We start from the raw sequence: 23,025 nt of genomic DNA, 5'->3' as shown, positions 1-23,025 counted from the left end.
CCAGAATAGCCATATTGTCTCAACACAACAGTGGCATTACTTAGGAATGAAACTTTTTATAATGTAAGAAATCTGGATCATATAATATAGGAATTCTGCCCTCTCCAGACATTTAATCTTTCCTTTGCGTTCGTAGGGAAGCAATTGTGGAGAAAGTTGAGGGTGATAGGAACCTTGGTGATAGCAATTCCAGAGGGTTGAGAATCTGGAAAAGCCAAAGGTAGTCAGAGGCAAGGAGAAATGACCTCATTAACTTTTGCTTCTTTTTTCATCCAAGGAACGGCAGAAACGCCACGTGACCCACTTTCAGTTCCTGAGTTGGCCAGATTATGGTGTCCCGTCCTCGGCAGCTTCCCTTATTGATTTCTTGAGAGCCGTCAGGAACCAGCAAAGGCTGGCCGTCAGCAGCATGGGAGCACGCTCCAAAGGGCAGTGCCCTGAGCCACCCATTGTGGTCCATTGCAGTGCAGGCATTGGCAGGACAGGTAATGCACCTGATGCAGCTCTTGGAGCATCCAGAGGCACTAAGGGTGGGGGAGGAATAACAAAGCTCTTAGTTGCCAGAATGTGAGTATTTGATCCATTTGTGGTGAATTACCATGAAAAATTCCTCTTTAATGTCCTTTTAGTATCCCTAGTGTTAAGTGTACTGGCCAGAATATATACTTCACAAGCCAAGTCCTCTAGGGGTTTGATGCTTTATACATCCCATCAGCATGATTATCTTCTGATCCCATCACTGTCACCTGGGTGTCCCAGAGAGCTTCAGCTGGGCTGTTGCTTTCTTCCCATACCCTTCCCTGGGGAGCTTTCCACCCTGGACCGTGCTCTCCATTCTGGAACCAGTTAGCAGCTTTTGCCTTAAGGGGATGTACATTGCAGGGACTGTTAGCCTTCTAGTTCAGAGGTCCCTTTGGGAGAAAGGAAGAATAGGTTTGTGATAGGTCTCTGTGGAGAAGTTGTGGATTCTGAAAATTCGGGCCCAGGTGTGGGAGTGCTGTCATTCTATCTGTCTGGGATTGAAGCAAGAAGTCCCTCTGGGGCTTCCCTGGTGGCGCAGTGGTTGAGAGTCTGCCTGCCGATGCAGGGGACACGAGTTCATGCCCCGGTCCGGGAGGATCCCACATGCCGTGGAGCGGCTGGGCCCGTGAGCCGTGGCCGCTGAGCCTGCGCGTCCGGAGCCTGTGCTCCGCAACGGGAGAGGCCACAACAGTGAGAGGCCTGCGTACTGCAAAAAAAAAAAAAAAGAAGTCCCTCTGTCACCTTCCCACCTACTCTTCCTATTACCCCCATATATGTCCTGAGAGACAAGAGGCCTTCTCATTTCTCTGGCCTTCAACACTCCCTGTGACCTCCTCCTTGATCCCTTTCAGGCCTAAGGCCAACTGGCCTCCTGCCATGAGGCACCTTGCCATTGAATTCATTCATCCAATCCTGCCTGGGTTATTTGGTAGAGGGAGGGAAAGAGGAGAGGTAGATCAGGTATGACCACTTCCTTCCTTCCTTCAGGTACCTTCTGTTCATTGGACATCTGCCTGGCACAGCTGGAGGAGCTTGGCACCCTAAATGTGTTCCAGACGGTGTCCCGCATGAGGACCCAGAGGGCCTTCAGCATCCAGACCCCTGAGCAGTACTATTTCTGCTACAAGGCAATCCTGGAGTTTGCAGAGAGGGAGGGCATGGTGCCCTCCAGCCACAACCTCCTGGCCATGGAGGGTCAGTAACTGTCCCACGAGCCTCCTATCTGCTGCCCAGACTTCCTTAAACTACCCTGGACACCGCTGAGCCTATAGGTTGCCATCAGTTACACTGAAGCCATGGACCAACCTCTTTCTCGTGTCTCCCGGCGCACGCGTGCACGCAAGGCAGCCTTTCCCTTTGGCTAGATAGATGTGGTGAAATTGCCACTAGAAAGGGCCAGCAGCAATGTGTTCTTAATTCCTAGCACCTGCTATCGAACTGTGCCTTATTAAAACCAAATTGTGGCTATCGATTTTTGCCAGGGGCCCCGAGGTAAGTGGGGAAGGAACCTCCCTCCCCCCTTCCCCAATGCCATTCTCCTTCTCAAGGTCTCTTTCCATTCCTTCCCTTTGCTAGGATTTCATGGGGAGGTTTGGTGAGCATCCACCTCCTTCCCAGAGAGCTTGACCAAGTTACATATTCTAGAGAACGTCCCGAGTGCCAAGCACGTTTATACCTAGGGCGTGTATTCCAGTCTTTTCTGTCATTCTCTGTGTGTGCGTGTGTGTATGTGCACTTATGTGTATGAGTCCATACGTACGTGTGTATATAATATATACTGTATGTGATAATATGGTCGTATTCTATAAATACATATACACAGAGATACTCCTTTGTAGAAGTTCCTGGGGCTTCTTGTTGCAGTTCAGGACTCCTCGCTTTTTGGATCCTACTGTTTATCCTGGACGAGCTGGGGTTGGGGATCATGTTGCCTGTTGTCAGACCGCAGAGTGGTGGAAGAGGACATACACACATCCACTCTCCATGCTCCTGCCACAGGCCCTCATCCTTATATAATGACTTATCTCTCTCCAGGATGCTGCCTGTTGGAGCCAAGAATACTGGTTTGTGGTGACACTGGTTTAATTCAGCATGAATTGCCCTTATCTAATGGTTTTTCCTCCGTTTACTTTGCCAATTTTGGGAATAGACCGCCACTGTGATTCCAGACCCTCTCTCCCCTCTCCCTATCCCTTGAGGATTGGGATCTGGGCAGAGATGAATTCACTGAGCAGCCAGAGCCAAAAGCAATCGGTACGAAGTCTTAGAAGGAGAGAGAGGGAGCCCACGTGTGAGAGAGAAGAAACTACATACCATGAGACTCCCTCCCTGAGAGAATGAGCTGGGGCCCCTTTTTCTTTTGCTAGAATGTTCTTTTTCTTATGCAGCTTGGCCCTGTCCACTCATATGCCCATCTCTGTCTTGCCTCTAGCCTGCCAGACCCTGGAGCTCAAGCTGGGTGGGTTCTGTGTCAATCAAAAGCTTAACCCCTGTCTGGGTGAAGCAGTCCCCTGCAATCACTGTTTTCCCCCTATTCATTCAACCTGTCCCTGTCTGCTCCCGGCCTACCTAGCCTGATATGCCAGGGATGGAATCAAGACTCCCAGCATTCCACATTCCCAAGAAAATCCCAGGAACCCCTAAAACTTCTTCCCCTATCACAGATGAGGTTGGCAGCTGATCAGACCTCAATAATTTTATACTGTAATAAGCTTTTTGAATGTATATATTCTTATTTTTACAATCTTTTCATTTTGTATTTAACGTCAATGGACTGAGTCAGATTCAGAAAATAATTGTAATGTTCATATTCGATATCTTACAGCGATACAGTTTTGTATTTACATATAAATATACCGACATGATCAAATCCTTTTAGCTTCATCAATTTAGTAGCAGTCTGGGGCTGGGAAGGTGAGGAGGGGCTCCAAGAGCTGGTCTGGGAGGGATGGGGAGGCAGGGAGGAACCCAAGGCCTCATAGCCTTTCAGTTCTGAGAGCTGCCCATCTTGCCCAAGGCCATGGCCCAGCTCTGGGCAGACAAAGGGAACCAGCACCAGTTGACTGCTTGCCAAGTGCCAATCGCTGTGTTTGGTGCTTTTCCCCCCCATTACCTCATTTAAACCTCACAACAATCCAGTGAGATGTTACTCTCCCTTCCTTCTGTTTCTGTGTAGATGAGAAAGGTAAGGTACAGAGGGTTACAGTGAAGGTAAGGTTTAGCAGGTCCAGCTCTAGAACTGGAGCTCAGGCTGGTCTGCTTACAAAGCTTTGGCCTCTTTACTGCATTGCTATCTCAAAGAGCGAGATAATGTTTTCTCTTTGGAAATGAGTTTTTTTAATGTTCTATTCAAGGTATAGACAGTTCTTAAGTTCCAGGTAGTTGATCTTGACTAGATCTGTATGTAATAGACAAGAAGGGTTTCTGACAGAGTTGGTGACTGATTCTCCCAGGTAGGACCTCCTGGTACAGGTCCTCAAGTCTGCAGGGTACCAGAGGGGTCATTCTCCCAGGGAAACCCCATACATTTGGTTACACTGGTACCTTTGTGGGAAGATCTTGAGTCATTTGCATCTCTCTCTCAGAGTAGAACCAGAAGCTTTGTCCACGTAGGACCACTCCCCATGCTGTGTAGCTCCTCCCTGTTGGCCAGTGACACCTGTGCAGTTGGAGCAGTTCTGGCATGAGGTGATCTTAATAAAAGTGACAGCAGCTGACATTTACTGGTTGCTTAACTCTGTTCCAGGTACTGTTCAAAGTGCTTTCTCGGTATTATCTCATTCACCCTCAAACCAAACTTTTGAGGTAGGTATTATTTCCTGAGGCACAGGAAAATTAATTTGCCACAGCAAGAACTTGGACCGTCTGACTCAGACCTCTAAGGATCCATCTCCTGATCTTCTAACAAAATATTCTTGAGTTTCTTACCTTAATCAAGAGCTGACGTATAGTGCAAAAATTAAGCCAGACCTTTCTTTGGATGTTCCCTTGGGGACAAGCAAGCATAATAGGTAAACAGATACATGAAATCTGGGAAATCAGAGAGGTTAGGGGTTTGGGAAAGTATGTAGGAAACAAGATTAATGAGAAAAGATTTGGAGGAGGTGGCCTTGAACTGTCATTTATTTGAAGAGACTGTAGCCCAACTGCTGTTAAATTCAGAAGTTATGCATGAGTTCTTCATTGCACATCTAAGGATTGGTGAGGTTATCACTTGCGAGGGCTCCATACAAATGCAGTTTCCTGGGTCCTGCCCAATAGGTGGTTGAGTGAGTGGCAGGATGAGCCAGGTTTTTGAACCATTGTTTTAGTCCATGCCCCTGACTCTAAGGAAGGTTAGCGAATTGATGTCTCCTAAATCTGAGAGAAAGAGATTAATAGCTTCCCCCCCACTGCTGTAGTCTGCTTGTAGCCTTTACCCTTGGGAAGATAATTAATACTCAGTGTGCGCCTACCTGTGTTGGGTGTTAAAGGAGATAAAGGGGAAGAGAGAGAAGGAGCCCTGAATCTGTCCAGGAAGTCAAGGCTGTCACATAGGAGATTTGGTGAACAAAGCAAGAGAACCCACAATGAAATGCTGGATTGCACAGTTGAGAACGTAAGATGAAGGAAGTGTTCAGGGGGGAGAGAATATTGTGGGTAACTCGGGCTTCTGCTTCTGACTTGACTATTTTTTCACTTAATTTACTCCCTCTAGGCTTAGTCCCTTCATTCTGCCCATCCCTGTTAGCTAGGATGGGACTCCTGAGGTGAAGGGTACCCTCACATCCTCAGCCTGGGAGGTTCACCATTGTCAATCTCCATGTCACAGTGTGCAGGCAAATGACAGAATGCGACTGGTTCTTGGGAGGCTGGACTGTTTAGCATCATATCTTGAGGAAGATGGGACTCCTGCCCTTATGGTCTTCCCATCTCTAGAGACAACCAGACACATATGGAAACTCTCATAAATCAGACGCCTGCAGATAGGTGGGTCAGGAGGTATGGCCAGGTAGAAAAGCCTTCTTAGAGTGACTGAGCTCTTTGGTAGTTTTGAGATCTCACCACTCAACTCAAGCCAGGTCCTAGCTTTTGTAAAAGAATGTGCTCTATTAGATGATCCTACTGCAGGCCCTTCAACTCTGAGGGTCTAGTTCTTTGCTGGACGGTGCAGATGTCTATAGAGGAACTATCAGACCCTTCTCTGGTTGGGTCAGCTCCCACTTGAAATCCCCAGTTTTAGCTTGTTTTCAAAGTCTCCTCTTTCAAGGTGCAGCCACCTCCGTATTCCCTCAGTTCCCTTCCCACTTGGCCCCCAACTTGGTAAGCAGCAAGTCTCCCCTATAATCCCCAGGCCATCCCATAGACCTTTAAGGTTTCTACGCTGTTACATGTGGGGCAGACAGAATGACTCAGAGCGGAGGAATGAGCTAATCAAGCTACCAGAGCTCCCAACCGAGGTCTTAGGTTTGTCTCCAGCCTGGGTTACTACCAAGATTACTACCCCCAGACCATCATTAGCTAACCAAGGACAGGAGCTAAAAGCTCCACCAGTTTGGGAACTGTATTTCCTCTTGGGAGATTCACCCTATAGTTAACCATCACACAAACAGTTGTGAATATCAAGTGTTTTGGACTGCACTGCTCTTAACTGACCACAGAGAAGACTGGGTCTTTTCCACAGATAGAAATCTAGCACTCAGAAACCTGTTGCAGTGTTTAGCCTTCCTTCACCCCTCACCATAGCTTTCACAAAATCCTTCTTTTTCTTTAAGCTAAATCTGGCGTTCTGCAGTCTTAAATGCTCTCATATTTTTCTGGCTAAGGCCAACATGGACATAACTAACTAAACCGGAAACCTAGAGTGTTGGATGGAGATGGGGAGCAGTGACCCCTTTTTGACAACTTAGGGTAATATGTTCCTGACATGGAAATATGTTCCTGATACAGTTTTTAGGACTAAGATGAAGGTGAAAGTAGGAAAGCAAGACAGTGAGTTGTGTAGAGAAGGTAGTCAAAAAAGGCACAGCGCCGTCTTCCCCACTCTAGGCTCACTTCTTTCTACCCCTCCCCCTGCATCAGCACCTGGTTACTTCTCTAAGCTAATATAATTATCTTAGCCTCAAGACTGGCCAGATGCACAGCTGAGTCTAGGTCACCCACTTTATCTTGTGAAGTCTGTTTTACCTCCTTGACCTTTAATGAATACCTATTCTGTGGCCAGCAGCCAGTGGACGTATGGAGTACGATGTACAGAGCAGATGCTGGGCTGGAGATATCAGTTGGGGACTTAGTTTAGATAGAAGCTAGGAGCCTTGGAAGTGGGTGAGAACAAAGAGGAATGAAGAGAGCAAGAAGACAGGAGAGACCCTTGGGAGCCACCAATATTTAGGGGAGGATGGAGGAAGAAAAACCTGGGAAAGATTCTGATTAATAGGCAGAGGTAACCAAGGTCAAGACTAGGCTGTGTTCTCACAGACTGGTGAGAGGTGGGGAGTAGCTGGGATGAATGAACAGGATTAATAAATGGAGGTTCACTAGTGATCTTGGGGCAGGGGCTGACAAGGAGGAGGCATGAGTGGGAGGTGAAGGGATAGAGACTGCAGTGCTTGGGGTTCGCTTCAACCAAAGCAAGGCCCACCTTTATCTCTTACGTGTTAGACCTCTGAATGAGATTTCATTTGAACAAAGGAACCTGCTGCCTTAAAAAAAAATCATCAAACAACTGATATGCAGAATAAAACACTTTGAAAGCATAAAGCTGGGTAAACTGGGAACATATTGTTACATCTGTTTTCTAGATTTGGGCTGAAGTGACCTAGAGGGGTAAATAACGCTAGGTGAGAGCAAAACATTTCAAGGCAGTGAATAGCAGTCTTAAAATCCAATAAAAAAATTCCAAGCCTCCACTCACCTAGAAATCAGAAATATGGCATATGTACAACTTATAAACCAGTTGGTTGCCAGACAAATGCAGTTTCTAATTTACAGAGTGGAATTTTGGGGTTCTTTAAGCCTGTCCTGGTCTCTCAAACTGGAACACCAGGGACTTTGCATTTGAAAGACCAGGAGAAGAGAGAGTGTCGACAAGATAAAGGAAGAAAGGGTCCTGCAACATTTGAGTGCTAGGCATACTTTATTTTTAATCTCACAACAACCCACTGCAGTAGGTATTCTTAGTTTACAGATAAGGGAATTGAAAAGATAAATGACTTGCCAAAGACATCCAGCTAGGAAGTGGCTAAACTGGGATTCTGACCAATAGCTTGAGCTTTTCCCCTTAAACGTATAGATGCCCCTCACCTGGATATTCCCAAACTGGCAATGGTCTTCTTTAGCTGGCAGAGTTTCTGTCATCAGGGCACTGGCACTGACATCTTTTTGGCAGAGCCACTGAGGTGCAGGCCCTAAATATCTCTCAATCACCACCCACCATAAGCACCCTAAAGAACTGTGAGGGTGTGTGTGTGTGATGCCTAGGAGGTAGGGTGTCAGAAGGTGTGATAGTTTTTTGAGTATATGTGGTTGTGAGTTGAGGATGCATGTATGTGACTGGGAGACAAATTGCTTCTTAGAGGATAATTTTTTTGGAAAGGGCCAGAAATCATTTAAAACTACCTGGGTACAAACTGCTCTCGGAGTCAGGGAGGGAAGGCGTGTGGAGCAAGAGGGGAAGCTGTTTTTCTCCAGAAGTCCCAACTTGGATCATGGATCTTAATGTGTATAGAGACAGCATGTGGTGGAATGGAAAAAGCTCAGGCAGACTCGCCTTGGCAACTTGGCTTGGGCAAGTCACTCTACTACTCTGAGCCTCAGTTTGCTCAACTACAAATACGATAATCCCTAACTCACACAAAAGAGGACTCCTGGGAATCAGAACCTGGCTTCCCCACGTGACTTCTCCAAGGAAGGCCTTCACCCAGATCTATTCACTCTTTTGTCCTCACTGATAGGGTGGGGGAGAGGTGGAGTGGATGCAACCTTCAGTGAAGCTGGAAGGCAATGTCTCCAAATCAAATTCTTAATTTCCCAGAGTCTGGGAGTGGCTGTGCTACGCAGGCATCAATGTACTGAGTCAGAAACCATCACTGGACGCCTTCTGAGGGACTTTCTTGCCTGACCGCTGGGGGCACTGGGGGTTCAGAGGTGAATTAGATGGAGTTGCTTCCCTCGAGGAGCTCAGTCTAGGGAGCATTCAAGAGGGGATTTCCATCAGCGTGGTGCACTTAGGAGGGTCAGAAGTGTCAGCGAAGTCTGGTTCTCTGAGGAGTAACGGTTCTGGTTGCAAATGCTCCATAAGTAACTTCCTTCAGCGTATACCCCCTGCAGTCCAGGCTCACAGTCAGATGCTTGGGCCTTTGGCCTCCACAGAAGTTCAGAGCCTCACTGGGTGTATTAAAGCGCACTTTTATCATCACATGTGATCTTCATAACAGGGTAAGGACTGCCATGTTAACTTGTACAGGACAGGAGGCTGAACCACAGGTAATAAGAAGACTAAGTGTAAACTAGTCAGCTTCCAGACTAATGTTCTTTCTGCTCTACCCACTCTGCCTCATCTTACATTCACACAGTATCTGTTATGCCTTCATTTAGGGCAGAACCTTTTAGGAAATAGAGCACAAATCTGAGATAGGGCTCCAGACATCAGAAGGTGTTTGTTCTGATATAGAAAAACTTGGTCTTCCCTCTAGGGAGCCCCCAGTCTGAGAATGAACCTCAACTTCCATGGCCCTGCCAGGTGCTGGGCCTCCCACTGAACACACACTCTTTACCTCCTGGTCTTTCCCCCTTTACACCCTTCAGTGATTCCACCAACCAAGTTGCCACCCAAATTCTAGTCCCTACTTCACCTGAGATGACCTACTTCCCTTCCTAAATCAGTATTTCTTCCCACCTGCCCTCTCTCCTTAGTAGCAAGCTTCCCTCCCCATCAGAGTCCCCCCAACCCCTGTGGATTCTGAGAGAGGGAAGTGTCCTTAGAGCCTGTCTTTCTACCCCAGTTTTCACCCCTATTTCACAGGAGAGAAACAGGCCCATAGGGAGGAAGAGACTTGCCTAAGGATATAGTACTAAGTCACTGGCCACACTAAAATCTGGAAGCCAGCTTACCAAACCACTAACCTCAAGGCTCTTCTACCTCTTCACACACCAGGCCACTGACTCCTCCTTTCCCTCCACTACCTACACTGAATCAGTCACCCAGTCCTCTGGAGTCTTTCTCAAACACATCTCTCTGTTTTTATTCTTGCTTATCCATTGCCGCTGCCCTAGTCAGGTCTTCATTACATCTCACCTGAACTGTTAGGACAGCCTAACTGGCAGTAGGCTCCCATTCTGCCCACAGGCCTTTATGGCCCTTCACATTCTGCACACCCCACCTCATCCACACTAGCTTCCTTTACTGGATACCTCAATCAACAGGTCTTTCCCACTCACTCATCTTGTATTCTGGCCCCAGGCTCAGCTCTGTTGAGCACAGACATGTGGGGTAGCTTCACTCACCCCTCCAAAACACTACAAATGATTCAGGGAAGCATCTGAGTCAGAGTTTTGACTTGAGGGCTGCTGAAGGTAGGGAAGGGTTTCTGGATTGGGGGGCTGGGAGAAAGAAGAAACCTCTTGGCTCCCTCCACCTACCCCTCCCACCAGAAGATGTACCTCTGTAGTCTCCAAACCCACTATTACAACAGCCTTTCTGCCTCACCTTGCTGCCTGTAGGCACCCCTCATTCAACCCACCCTCAGAATCCATCCAGCTGCTGGGATGTTGAGCATCTTAAACCATAGTTCTGGGCCTGTGGTCTTGTGAGCGGCCATGCTGCTTGCACATTCTGCTCTGCAAGTCTAAGAATGTTAACAAGGTAGTAAAGTCTTCTGCTCTTTGCATCTTTCCAACCCTGAGTTTCATTACTACAGCCACACTTTAAATGGTTCTTAATGTTTCTTTGCATTTACCTCTTTTTGTCCTTTGCTGAGAATAACTTCCCCCTCCATTTCTACCTGAGTGCCACCTTCTCCATGAAGACTTCATCCAGTTTTCCTCAGCTAGAAAGAATCTCCATGCTCTGAGCTTCTGTGGATGTCTAATTACATATACATTTTCCACCTTGCCTTAGCTCTTTCTGTAGCATCTCCTCAGCTAGGTCTTATGCCCTTGGACGGTACATAGTGAGCATCTCATTCAGTCTCTGTAATCGCACCCAAGCAGCAGGTGCGGTATGAATGTGTCTGCCTCACCCCAGTAGGTGCTTGGGCAAATGCCTGTTGCCCCAACACAGGACTTCCAGCTTATACCGCTCATTTTTAGGCAGGCACTTAACGGAATGGGCCAGACACAGGTTACACAGACAGGGGGGTCGGGACATTCCAGCCAGTCGGTAGGGTATCCTTACCCGCCTCCCTCTGCCCAGCTCCAAATGGGGTGTGTGTATGAAGGAAGTGGGGGCTAGGTAGCCCCGCTAGCTCCTCCTCCGGGTCCACCCAGCGGATCTTTGAGTCCCAGGAGGTCTCCTAGTCCAAGGGCCGCAAGAAACTCAAAGCGGCGGTGCGGCAGAGATAGGGACCTCTGCCAGAGATGCGCCTCCCACTCACGACTAGTTTAATTAATTTGTTTATATTTTTTGGAGGGAGGGGGCGTTCAATGAAGGGGAAGAGGTGGAGCGAGGGGAGGAGGCGGGCCCAGTATGACTGACGAGAGCACCGGGGAGCCAATGGCCCGTGGGGGGCGTTCCCCCCCATTCAGTACTCCTCGCCTGGCTCGGAAGGTATGTTAAACAGCTGCTTTTAATTTGGTCTCCCCAATCTCGAGGGTTTGGGGGGCTTGTTTGCCGGCCGGTCGCTTTGGCCAGTCCGCCATGGTGTAGGCGCCGCGGTCCCTGGGACGGAACTAGGGGAGGCTCGGAGTCCGGCGGCCGAGGGAGCTGAGCGAGGGGCAGGCCAGGAAGGAGAGCTCTTGGCGCCGCCCGCTCGCCAGTGTGCATTTCCAAGCCGGGCCGGATCCGTGGGGAGGGGGTCGGCCCGGCCCGGGGTCGCCAGTGCGCTGACCGTGCTGCCTAGTTTATTTCACCGAGCGGTCGGTTTCGGTAGGTTTGGGCGACGGACTGGGTAAGGGGCCGGCAGGAGGAGATCCCCCTCGCTCCTGCAATGCCTTAAAAAATTATTGTAGAGAAGAAAAAAGGGGAGATTCCATACACCAACTGGAACCGGGCCCGGGCTGCGGCGCGCGGGCTCGGCAGGGGGCGGCGGCCTGAGCCAAGCCGGCCGGGCTCACTGAGCCCGCGGCGCCGGGAGTTGGTCGAGAGCTGGAGTTAGCGAGCGAGACCGGGCCCGCGGCTTTCCCCGCTAACCACGCCGGGCGAGGGCGGCAGCCGCCCGAGGGTTTTGTTTCTGTCCGCAAACTTGTCGGAGGGGGCGGTGGGCGCGCTCCGAAGAGGCGCGGGCGCCTAGGGCCCGCGGTTGTTATGGACTCTGGGGGCGGGGGCAACGCCGGACTTGCGGGAGGGGCGGCCGGGGGCGGGGGAGGCCACCGGAAAGAGCACCAGCGCCTCTGCACTAGACCCATGCGCCGGTCTGGGCTCTCCGACCTCCCGGGCCGTGGCAGTAGAGCCAGCATTCGGCGCTGGAACCCGGCCTGGGGGTGTGGAAAACCTCCACAAACTCGGCGGCTGCGACCCGCGGCCCCAGCTGATCCCCTTGCAAACATGGAGCTGCCTCCTTCCCCGCCCACCCCAAGGCAGCGACGGTGGCTCCCTTCCCCTCCCCCGGCCGTGCTGTTTGCCCGCGGATGGGACGGGGGTGGGGGCACGGACGTGTGAGCGCTCCCACGAGGGGGTGGCCTGAAAGGGGCAGTGAAGGTCGGAAACTGGGAAAACAGTCTCCACGCTCGGAATCGGGAAAAGGAAATGCATCAGCCGGCGGGAGGGGCGCGGGGGGCGCGCCTGTCAGCCGGGATGGCGGCCGTGGGCTGGGAGGCGGGGCGCCGGCGCGAACCGCCGAGGTCGGGCGGGGCGACGCCGGGAGAAGAGGCGCAGGGGCCCGGGCTTATGGAGCGCCGGGCTGCCCCTGCCTCCACTCCTTGGCCTAGCCTGTTTACTATCTACTCCAGCGACGGCTTGTGCAACCGGCCCGGAGAGGAGCCGAGGGGCGGGGCCTTTCCCTCTCTCTTCCACCCATCTCGGGCTCCTCCAGAGGGCCCGCCTTCTCTTGTCTTCCACTGGCTGGGCGAAGCTCCCTTTTTTCCTTCTCGGTTGTTGATTGGATGATATTCTCCCGAGCTCCGCCTATCGGAGGCCGGGCTGGAGTTTAAGTTGCTAAGATTTTTTTCCGTGAAGGGCGGAGGGAGGATTCCTGCGGCTTACGTGAGGCGCAAGGGTCCCGCCCCTACTTCTCATTGGTGGGGCGGATAGTCCCGCCTCCTCCGGCGCAGAGAGCTTGGAGGGGGAAGTCCACCCCTGTTCCCCGCCCCCTCCCCTAGCGTGTGTGCGCGCTTAGCACATGTGTGAGGCCCGCCTAGCTCCTTCGAACAGTCCTCCCGCCCGGAAGTCCCGGGCTTGGAGCCCTTGGCAAGGGGGGCGGGGAGAGGCAAGAGGCACACAATGATTTCTCCAAGTCTCGAGATCTGGTAGCCTTTGCGATGAAGTTAGGAGTTGACGGTGTACGGTGGCTTTGGGGGACTTAGCTCTCGGGGTTCTGCAAGGGTTGGGAGGAGGGTGTGGGGTCTATCCTTCCTCGCCAAGTACTAAAGTTGTGCCCCTGTGGCCTGGCTTTTCCCGCGACTCTCGACTTCCTGGAAATCGCCCTAGGCTTAAGCTTGAGAACGCTGCGGACGCTGGCAGTGTGTTTTCTTCCCAGCACAAGGCAGCCGCTGTCCTTGCTTGGCTTTATCAAAAACTCTGAGCAACTTAGGATTGGCCTGGATGCCTTAGGCAAGACCCAGGGCAGCTCATCCCCTGTTGACAGAAAAGTCGAGGGCGGCCCAATTATGCTTGGGTTCCAAGTGGTTCTTGATGTCCAGGTGGGAGCGCCGTGTGGCACCCAGTCCAGGGAGCGGAGGACGGCCCAAATTTAAAATAGCCCTCGGTCAGTTCTGCATAATTACCTCTTCTTCGTAACCTCCTAGAGGTTTGGCCTGGGGGTCTCGTTTGTTTCGTTGGTGTGACTTATTTTTTGAGCTCGGTTCTGGGGCAGGGCTTAGCTCCCGGCGAGGCTGCTCCCATCTGTCGGCTATTCATGGAGTTCACAGTTCGCTGCCTTGTCCTTGCGGCTTGGGAGTCAGGCCCACCTGTTGCCAGCGCTCATTTCTTGTGGTCTCCGGCAGATTGCAGAGGGAGGACAAGGTAGGACCTAGGAGTGAGTTACCTGGGGCCTGCCTCTTGGATACTGACTCAGCTCTCTTGGGGGAGTAGCCTTTTTGCGGAAGAGAGCGGGAAAACTCTAGTCCCGCCCCCTCCCCTCCTGGCGCTCCGTGAGCGCCCCCCGAAGCAAGGCCAGCGTCAGTTCGCCCTATTTAGTGAATAAATAAAAGCCACCTAGGTATCGCAAGCACTTTGTCTCTCTGTTCAAGGCCATATTACCTACACAGAGAGCGCCTAGGGACTGTCATTAACACTCGTTGGCCAAGAAGGAGGGAACAGCTGTTATTATTGTCCCCAACTCTGGAATTTTTATCATTTCTCTTTAAGTGTGGCGTAGGATTCATTTATGCTGTGGCCTGTTTGGTCTCCTTCCTCAGTTCTTCGAGTCTTGATTCCTCCAGCTCTACTCTGGAGATCGCTAATGCCTTACGCTTCACGCTCCGCCTTCCGGAGGCTTGCCAGGGCGTTGGCTCTTAGGGCCCTGCCCTCATTTTGGTTATCTCCGCCCTCTTAGGACTGCATATTCAGGTTTAGGGAGTGTCGGCGATAGAAGTATGCAGCCACCACTAGCTGCGGGCTGAACAACCCCTGGGGCTATTCCTCGATTTTGGTCTCCAGCCCTTAATCTTGTATTCTATACTTACTGAAAGGAGCTGTCGGCTGCTCCGTATATTTGTGTTTACAAGGAGGCAGTGTGCGGAAATGTAAATTGTAGAGAACTGGATGGGAATGATGAGGTTCTCTTTATCATTTTTTGTAAGGGGGTCCTGATGCTGCTGCCTCTCCCTTACAAATCCCAGGGCATCGAATTCCCGCTGCTGAGCTCCGCACCACCTCCTGTTTCAGGCCCTGGAACTCTCTGCGCTTCAGTCTCTAGTGTAAACATTCCACAAAAGGACTGCTAAGGTTCAGCCTCCTCGCGCAGGGCGGAGTCAGCTTCTTCCTAGACGGGCATCCTAGCCAATAGAGGCTCCTACCGGCGTCGAGATACCCAATCCGATGGTTGGGGGCGGGGCCTGGCCCGGCGGTGCGGTAGGAGGAGACTATCTCACGGACATTTTTACCCCACATCGGTTACTTACCTTCCTGGGGCAGCCAGAGAGCTAGGGGTAGCCTTCCAATGCAATGACTGGCGAGGGCGGGAGCGGAGTTGTTGGGCCTGTAGCTGAGAGGGCAAGGGGCGGGACATATGGAGTCCTCCAATGAGGCGTGAAGAGCTTCCCTGCCTCCTCCAATAGTGTTGCGGCTTGGGGGTGGGATTCAGCAATTCGTCTCCAATAGGCGGGGTTGAGTTAGGGAAGCTCCCCGCCAATAGGGGCGTGGAGAAGGTGAGCGGCTTTCCCCCCCCACTGCCCTCCCAGCCGGGGGGGAAGGGGCGGGTAGTCGGCAGCCAGGGTGCAGCGATTGGCTAAACCTTTGACAGGCGGATAGTACGGCCTGTGCGGAGCGAAGTTGAGTCTTCCCTCTGCGGGGCGGGCCGGGTGAGTGGGCGGGATTTCCCGGGTAACAGAGAAGCGGCCGCGGCGGTAGAGGCGGCGGAGACGGTTTCTCCATCTTCCCCCCCTCCCCTTCCCCCCTTGGAGTTTCCCTCCCTCCCTCCCTCCCTCCTTCCCAGTCTGGGCACTGGGGCCTGTGACCGCTTCGTTAGCGGAGAGGAGGCTGCCAGTCCGCTTTGGCGGGCCTGTGCCCCGCGCGTTTCTCGGGGCCTCCGTGCTGAGCCTGAGGCTCATGCTAGGAGGGACACGCAGTGAGAGCGGCCGAAGCAGCTTTGCGGTGAGAGCACGCCGGGCCGGGGTCGGGGCAGGGAGCCTGGTGGCGGGTAACGCCGGACTCGAGGGTGTGTATTTTTGGGGGGGACTGACCTCCTCGGCTTCCCGTAGAGCAGGCGGGCGGGAGGCGTGTGGATGTGTGAGGGGGGTGGGGGGCGGAGCGGGGTAGCTCTCGGTGCGGGAGGGGGAGGAGAGCGTAGTCCCGGTGCGCGCGGAGGGGGCGGGCTCTCGCGCCGCCGCTCAGGGGCGGGGCCGGCGCGCGCGTGCGATTGTGGAGAAAGGGGCGGGGCTGGGCCCTGTGCTAAGTGCTGTTTGCGGTCGACCACCCCTACGGTCTTCCCGGGTTGGGCGGGGCCTCGGCTGGGCGGCCTTGCACTGGCCTGCTGGGGTGAAGGAACGGCCTGGGGGGGTCTCCCGCTTGTGGCTTCGGGGCGCGGCAGGGAGGGGGCGTGAAGTCCGCCCTCCTCCGCCTTCCCGGGATCCGGTTGGCCGGAGGGGCAGTATGGAGCGGCGATGCCACTCCCCCTGGTCGTCCTCCCCCTTCCGCGGGTTTCCGCCTCCTTGGCAAGTGAGGCGGGGCTCGGGAAAGCCCGCTGTCCGGTCTGGCTGGGAGTCGCGGCGCCTAGATCTGCCCCGCCCTACGTCTCTTTGGGGTGGGAGGGGCCCCCAGACTGCAAACTGTGGAGATGTCAGGGCTTTCTCTTGTGGCTCAGCCATGCCTTTTGCCTGGGGCACGAGGGTCAGGTGCCAGAGCTGTTGTGTCTGCTTTTCTTGGTGCAGCATGGATGGCACCATGCAGCCTGGACAGTGGGATCGTGGTCCCCGCCCCTCCCCTCTCGGTTGTAATTATTGGGGCGAGGTGCTCAAGGTCCTTTCGTTGCAGTCTGCGGTCGAGTGCTGCTCGTGCTGAGACCGTGCTTCCGCAGCGGTGATGGTGGGGGGAGGGGCAGAGACTCATCAGAGACTAGAAATGTGGCCGGGGACAACCTTTCCTGGAGTTCCCTTGATGTTGGGTTACCGTGGCTGTACGGGGCGGGGTTTCCTCTGAGCCAATGGGATGGTGGGTAGTTAGACTTCGCCACTATTTCGGTGCCTTAGAACTTCAAACCCAGTTAGCCAAGAAAAGGATGTGCAAACTCCTCTTCCCAAGGCTGAAATTTAGAAAAGGAAGGGTTGGACTTACATTATATTAAAAAAATGATCTATTATAGAAGATGGTGATTTTTTTTTTAAAACTCAGACTTTGAATGAAATACTCCAATTTCCTCAGCTTCTGCATTTTTGAATGCTTTAATTGTACTGGTGGTTCTGTTATTTAATTTCTCAAATAAATAAGTTGCAATTTAGGTAGCTTCAGGTGTTCTTGAAAAGTCTGCTTGTTTTATGTAATTCTGTTAGAACATCTAGACCACTTTCTATTTATATTCTATAAAACACTGTTCTTGCCCTATTTTTTTACAGAGAGTAGGGTGAAATCGAGGACTAGTGTAGCCTTGTGTATGTGACTTGTTGCCCTCCAACCTGTATTGGGAAATTGCCTTAGGACATTTCAAGTTTAATGAACCAGTTTAATTGAGGGTTTTGCTCTGAGTTGAGACATTATCTTTTCTTAAGAGAAATTACTTGTGTTTTCGATATTTTTCATGAGAAATTAAACAAGGAACAAATATGTTTATTTATGCACTAATATCTGAGCAAGCCCTCTGGCTAATTAGCTGAACTGAAGTTAAATTCTAGGTTTGTGCTTTGCTCAGTTGGGACTGAGAGCGTGGTGCCGTGTGCTATACTCATGTGAAGAGATCAAGTCTCACCTTCTTAGCTAAAGAAGTAGCAATGGCAACAGTAGCTTTTTAGTTTGGTTTATGGTGACTGTGGTAGAACTGGTGTGGAGGCAGAAAGCCTGGGTGTTTTTCCTGATGCCATAAACTGACAAAGTTTGTGAAAAGAGTGGAGAATTTACCATTGGGAAAGTTTGGTCAACACATAATTGTACCTACCATTTGCAATGCTGTGTGCTGGGAAACATAAAAGACCTAATTTATACCCTTAAAGAATATGTTGGGACTTCCCTGGTGGTGCAGTGGTTAAGAATCTGCCAGCCAATGCAGGGAACACGGGTTCGATCCCTGGTCCGGGAAGATCCCACATGCTGTGGAGCAACTAAGCACGTGCACCACAACTACTGAAGCCCGCGTGCCACAACTACTGAAACCTGCGAGCCACAACTACTGAGCCCACGTGCCACAACTACTGAAGCCTGCGTGTCTAGAGCCTGTGCTCTGCAACAAGAGAAGTCACCTCAATGAGAAGCCCGCGCACCACAACTAGAGAAAGCCTGCATGCAGCAACAAAGACCCAACGCAACCAAAAATAAATAAATAAATAATTTTAGTTATTTTTAAAAAAAAAAGAATATGGTGTCTGTTGGCGAACCAGAGTCAGAAGTCCCACATAGGCTTTAAGAATTCAAGTAAGAGCCTGGATATGCTGTATTAGGAAAGTTTTCATAAATGCTTTTTCTCTCTTCAAATATCAGTATCATATACTATAGTTTTGTCAGAGTCAGAGACCCTAGAGAGATTTGCATTTTGTAATTAAGATGTTTTCACCTAAAGAGTAAAAAAAAATTTATTTTTTTTTATTTTTTAATTTTTTTGCGGTACGTGGGCCTCTCACTGTTGTGACCTCTCCCGTTGCGGAACACAGGCTCCGGACGCGCAGGCTCAGCGGCCATGGTTCACGGGCCCAGCCGCTCCTCGGCATGTGGGATCCTCCCGGACCGGGGCACGAACCCGTGTCCCCTGCATCGGCAGGCGGACTCTCAACCACTGCGTCACCAGGGAAGCCCCAAAATTTTATTTTTTTAAGGAAGGTGGTGTGTAGTAATTTGATAAAATTCCTGGCAAAGCATAGTCATGTTTACATCTTAAGTGCAAACAGACAAGATACTGGAGGGCTATTCGAGGCAGATATTAATGGCTGTGAATTTTAGTTGGAATTAAAAGATTATGTCCATGGCATTCAGTAATCTAGTGCAGTGCTTTCAAAGGCTTTCTTACTCTTCTGGATAACTATATTAACCAAAAGTTTGTTAAGCTTTATTTTCTGTAGATTCTTATATAGATGATGTTAAATGCTTTTTCAAACTACACCCTCTGTCTCCTTGAATAATAATAAGAGAACGTAACATTTATCGAGCCCTTTACTACCCCCCAGGCACTGAGTTAAGTATTATATATTTATTAATCTGTTTAATCTTCACTACAACCCTATGTAGTGGGTACTGTGAAATCTATGTTTTAAAGGTGAGGAAACAGTGGGAAAGAGAAGTTAGACATATGCTAAGTGGCTAATCCAGAATTCGAACCCAGACATTCTGGTTCCAGAGTCCACACTCTTAATGCTATACTTCAGCTGCCTCTGGTCTAAGGGTAGTAAATGGAGAAGGAGCAGCGTGGGGTTTTTTTTTCCCCCACTTGTGGTAAAACATATATAATGTAAAATTTATGATTTTATCTATTTTTTAAATGTACAATTCAGTGATATTAAGTACATACACATTGTTGTGCAGTCATCACCATCATCCACATTTTGTTTATCTATTCATATGTTGATAGACGTTTGGGTCGTTTCCACTTCTTGGCTATTGTGAGTAATGCGGCTGTGAACATGGGTGTATAAATATCTCTTCAAGTACTTGCTTTGAATTCTTTTGGATATATACCCAGAAGTGGAATTGCTAGGTCATATGGTAATTTTATGTTTAATTTTTGGAGGAAGCAGCAATGTGCTTTTTTTTTTAAATATTTATTTATTTGGTTGCATTGGGTCTTAGTTGTGGCACGCAGGATCTTTGTTGCCGCATGAGGGATCTTAAGTTGCGGCATGCAAACCCTTTGTTGCCGCATGTGGGATCTAGTTCCCTGATCAGGGATCAAACCCAGGCCCCCTGCATTGGGAGTGTGGAGTCTTAGCCACTGGACCACCAGGGAAGTCCCCAGCAATGTGCTTTTGAAAGCACATTGGGGGAAAAGATTGGGATTCAGGTTCTAAAGGTAAATTGAGTCAACATGCATTCTTTTTTAAAATTTATTTATTTGGCTGTGTTGGGTCTTAGTTGTAGCACGTGGGATCTTTCATTGTGGTGTGCAGGCTTCTCTCTGGTTGTGGTGCGCAGGCTCCAGAGCACGTGGGCTCAGTAGTTGCAGCGTGAGATTATGCAACTTAATCTGCCACTGGGCTTATTTGCCCAGTGGCATGTGGGATCTTAGTTCCCTGACCAGGGATTGAATCCGCATCTCCTTTATTGGAAGGTGGATTCTTAACCACTTGACCACCAGCGAAGTCCCTCAGCATGCGTTCTTTTTTTTTTCCTCTTAATTTATTTAATTAATTTATTCTTGGCTGCATTGGGTCTTCGTTGTTGTGCATGGGCTTTCTCTAGTTGCGGTGAGCGGGGGCTACTCTCCGTTGCGGTGCGCGGGCTTCTCATTGCAGTGGCTTCTCTTTGTTGCGGAGCACAGGCTCTTGGCGTGTGGGCTTCAGTAGTTGTGGCTCGCAGGCTCTAGAGCACAGGCTCAGTAGTTGTGGCGCATGGACTTAGTTGCTCTACGGCATGTGGGATCTTCCCCGACCAGGGCTTGAACCTGTGTCCCCTGCATTGGCAGGCAGATTCCTAACCATTGCGCCACCAGGGAAGCCCTCAACATGCATTCTTGACCACCTTTTTTTTTAATTGAAGTATAGTTGATGTACAATATTATGTAAGTTTCAGGTGTACAACAGTGATTCACAATTTTAAAGGTTATTGAGCATCTAAAATAGCTCTGGACTGACACAGGGAGAGTCTCTGTTCCCAAGAAGTTTACAGTCTTAGAAGGAAAGGTAAATATACATATAATATGATTTTACTACACATCAGTGTAGGTTGAGTGCATAAGAGTCAAGTGCAAAGAGCTGTAAGGAATTCAGAGGAGAGCCCACCTTTTGGTGGGAAGAGGAAGAGGGGACACTGAATGAGAAACAGGAGGGAGGAGTCTGAAATCATACATCTAGTTTAAGGGAGTTGTTAGGCTCAAAATACCCCCAGAGAGTGCTTTGGAATGTTAGAAGGGGTGGCATTGTATTGAAAATGGCACATGAATTGTCTCTCTTCCAGAGTTTGTGCATCCTGTTCTCTTCAGTTCGCAGATGTGATTGCTTCTACTGCTTTGGAAGGTAGTTAAGAATCACAGTGAAGAAATTATGGACTTGGCATAACTTGTTGCTGTTACTCTGTCAAGCTGAAGATATATTATTAATATGGTCAACTATTATTTCCTAATACTTCTTTTCTTTCACATGCCTTCCTGTTTCTGCTACTTTAATAAGTGAGTAGTAGAGGTAATATCTTAGGATTTTAATCTTTTTCTTGTTACAGTTTAAGTAATTAATTCTGGGTGTTTGTTTTTTGTTGAGGTTAAGGTCAAATAATGAAATTCATCTAGCAGCATACTTGGGTAGTCTGAATCAGGGTTCTGCCATTATTACATTATATTCTTTCCAAATGTCTCAAGGAGTTTTGTTTTTCTGACAGACATCTTTCTTTTTAAATATGAATTTTAATTGTCTTTATACAGTTATCTGTTCGATTGTCTTTTAACAACACATTACAAAAAAAACTTCGACTTTCTTTAGTTTTGTAACTTTCTTTTGGGATCTTTCTTCAAAAGACACGCCCCCCCCAAAAAACAAAACAAAACAAAACAAAAAATCACACAAAAGACATGCCCAGTGGGATTTGTTGTCAGTTATAACCAAATGCAGATTTTTTTTTTTTTTTTTGTCCTTGTATATTTGCAGGTCAACAGCCTGATACTGGTTTTCATCAGGGAGAGCTATACAGTGGCTCACAGTTCATCTAGATTGGGACTTTACTTTCTTGATAGCCTCAGTGCCTAGGACAATGCTGGCACACAGGTGATAGATAAGTAGTTTACAGCCTGAACTCTGTTGGCATTTTAAAGTTTGCTAACTAGAGGATACCTCTGTTTAGTTGGCAGTTGGCTTCAAAATTAGTTAGGCGTTTATTGGTAGCAGTTCCTAACTGATACATCTCTTTTTTGCCCCTCCCTTCTTTTGCTTTTGTACTCCTCACCCCCTCTTCTGTGTGTGTGCCTGCATGTTACTTGTATTTATCAGCTTCGTGGCAATGGATGTTTCCTCAGTCCTGCTGGTATCCTCCAGGTGCCAGGCTTATTGACTTGCAGGCTGTTGAAGGATATATGGAGCCACAGTCTCTTGTCTGCAGCTCTGAAATGCAAGAATTTTTGTTTGTTTGTTTTTTGGTAAGTTTGGTTCCACAACTAATTTAGGGGGGGGACAACCTGTTCTACGCTGTCCCACTTGGTACAGAAATGTGAACGTGCGTGATTATAGAGAGCTACTCTATGCGCCGTATTAGCTTTCCAAAATCTAAACAATACTGATAACTCTCAAATTTCTGTCTCTCCCTGGGGACCTCTCCTTTGTACTGTAGATGAACAAATCCAGTGGCCCACTTCATATTTCCTCTTGGATATCTAACAGGCATCTTTGACTTCTCTCTTTTTCACACGTGGTCTATCAGCAAATAAATACTATTTGCTCTCTATTCAAAATACTATCCAGAATTTGACCAATTTGATACCACCCCCTAGCCCCCAACTACAGCAGTGAGTGCCACTAACATCTCTAGCTTGGGTTATATCAGTAGCACCTTAACTGTTCTCTTTGCTTTGTTATTGCCCCTCTTCAGTCTGTTCTTAACATATTGATAGCAACCCAAGTGATTCTCTGCTTAAAACCCTCCAACGGCTTCCCATTTCAGTCTGAGTTCTTATTATGACCTACGAGAACAAACACGGTATGCTCCCTATCTACTACCCCCAACTCCATTACCTCTCTGACTTCATTTCCTACTAGTCTCTCTTTCCTCCATTCTGCTCCAACTACGTGGCCTTTTTGCTTTTCTCGGAAAATACCAAGCACATATGTATATCAGAGTCTTCGTGTTTGCTGTCCCCTCTGCCTATAATGGTTCTTCTACTGATTTCTACATGGGTAACTCCTTACTTCATTTACTCAAAAGTTACTTTATATTAGTGAGGTACTCTTTGGTCACCCTTGTCTAAAATTTCAAAAATCTTCTGCTTTTTCTTCTTAGCACTTGTCACTGTCTGATATTCTGAACACTGTTTATTATCTTGTTGTCTATTTCTCCCACTAAAATGTAAACTTCCTGAGGGAGGAGAGTTTTGTTTTATTTACATCTATATCCCTAGCTCCCAGAACAATTCCTGGCACATAGTATGTGCTCAGTAAATATTAGAGGATGCATGCATGTGTGAATGAATGGTTTGGTTTCAATCACAGCAAAGCACT

At 49.2% G+C, this 23,025-nt stretch overlaps 2 protein-coding genes across 10 annotated transcripts in view; both read left to right on the top strand.

The window, feature by feature from the left end:
• PTPN9 (protein tyrosine phosphatase non-receptor type 9) overlaps positions 1-3,391 on the top strand; it is an 80,171-nt gene extending 76,780 nt beyond the window's left edge. For both annotated transcript variants that reach the window (XM_067754124.1, XM_067754135.1), the window contains exons 12-13: positions 278-485; positions 1,510-3,391. In XM_067754124.1, coding sequence (XP_067610225.1) covers positions 278-485; positions 1,510-1,724 — 423 coding nt within the window. In that variant the 3' untranslated portion in view covers positions 1,725-3,391. The remainder of the gene's footprint in view (positions 1-277; positions 486-1,509) is intronic.
• A 7,784-nt stretch (positions 3,392-11,175) lies between these two features.
• The window catches only part of SIN3A (SIN3 transcription regulator family member A), a 68,285-nt gene continuing 56,435 nt past the window's right edge, over positions 11,176-23,025 (top strand). Inside the window, exon 1 of one of the 8 annotated variants that reach the window (XM_067754001.1) lies at positions 11,176-11,266. The gene's annotated coding sequence lies outside the window, so the exon portion shown is untranslated. Of the gene's footprint in view, positions 11,267-11,477; positions 11,585-15,421; positions 15,629-15,670; positions 15,693-21,517; positions 21,951-23,025 lie in introns of those variants that run through there. The other 7 variants (XM_067754018.1, XM_067754062.1, XM_067754054.1 and 4 more) reach the window with 7 other exon arrangements.

Source organism: Pseudorca crassidens, chromosome 1 (genome assembly GCF_039906515.1).
Source record: "Pseudorca crassidens isolate mPseCra1 chromosome 1, mPseCra1.hap1, whole genome shotgun sequence".
Classification (NCBI taxonomy): domain Eukaryota; kingdom Metazoa; phylum Chordata; class Mammalia; order Artiodactyla; family Delphinidae; genus Pseudorca; species Pseudorca crassidens.
The sequence above is the reverse complement of the archived record's forward strand: the minus strand, read 5'-3'. Positions and strand labels throughout refer to the sequence as shown.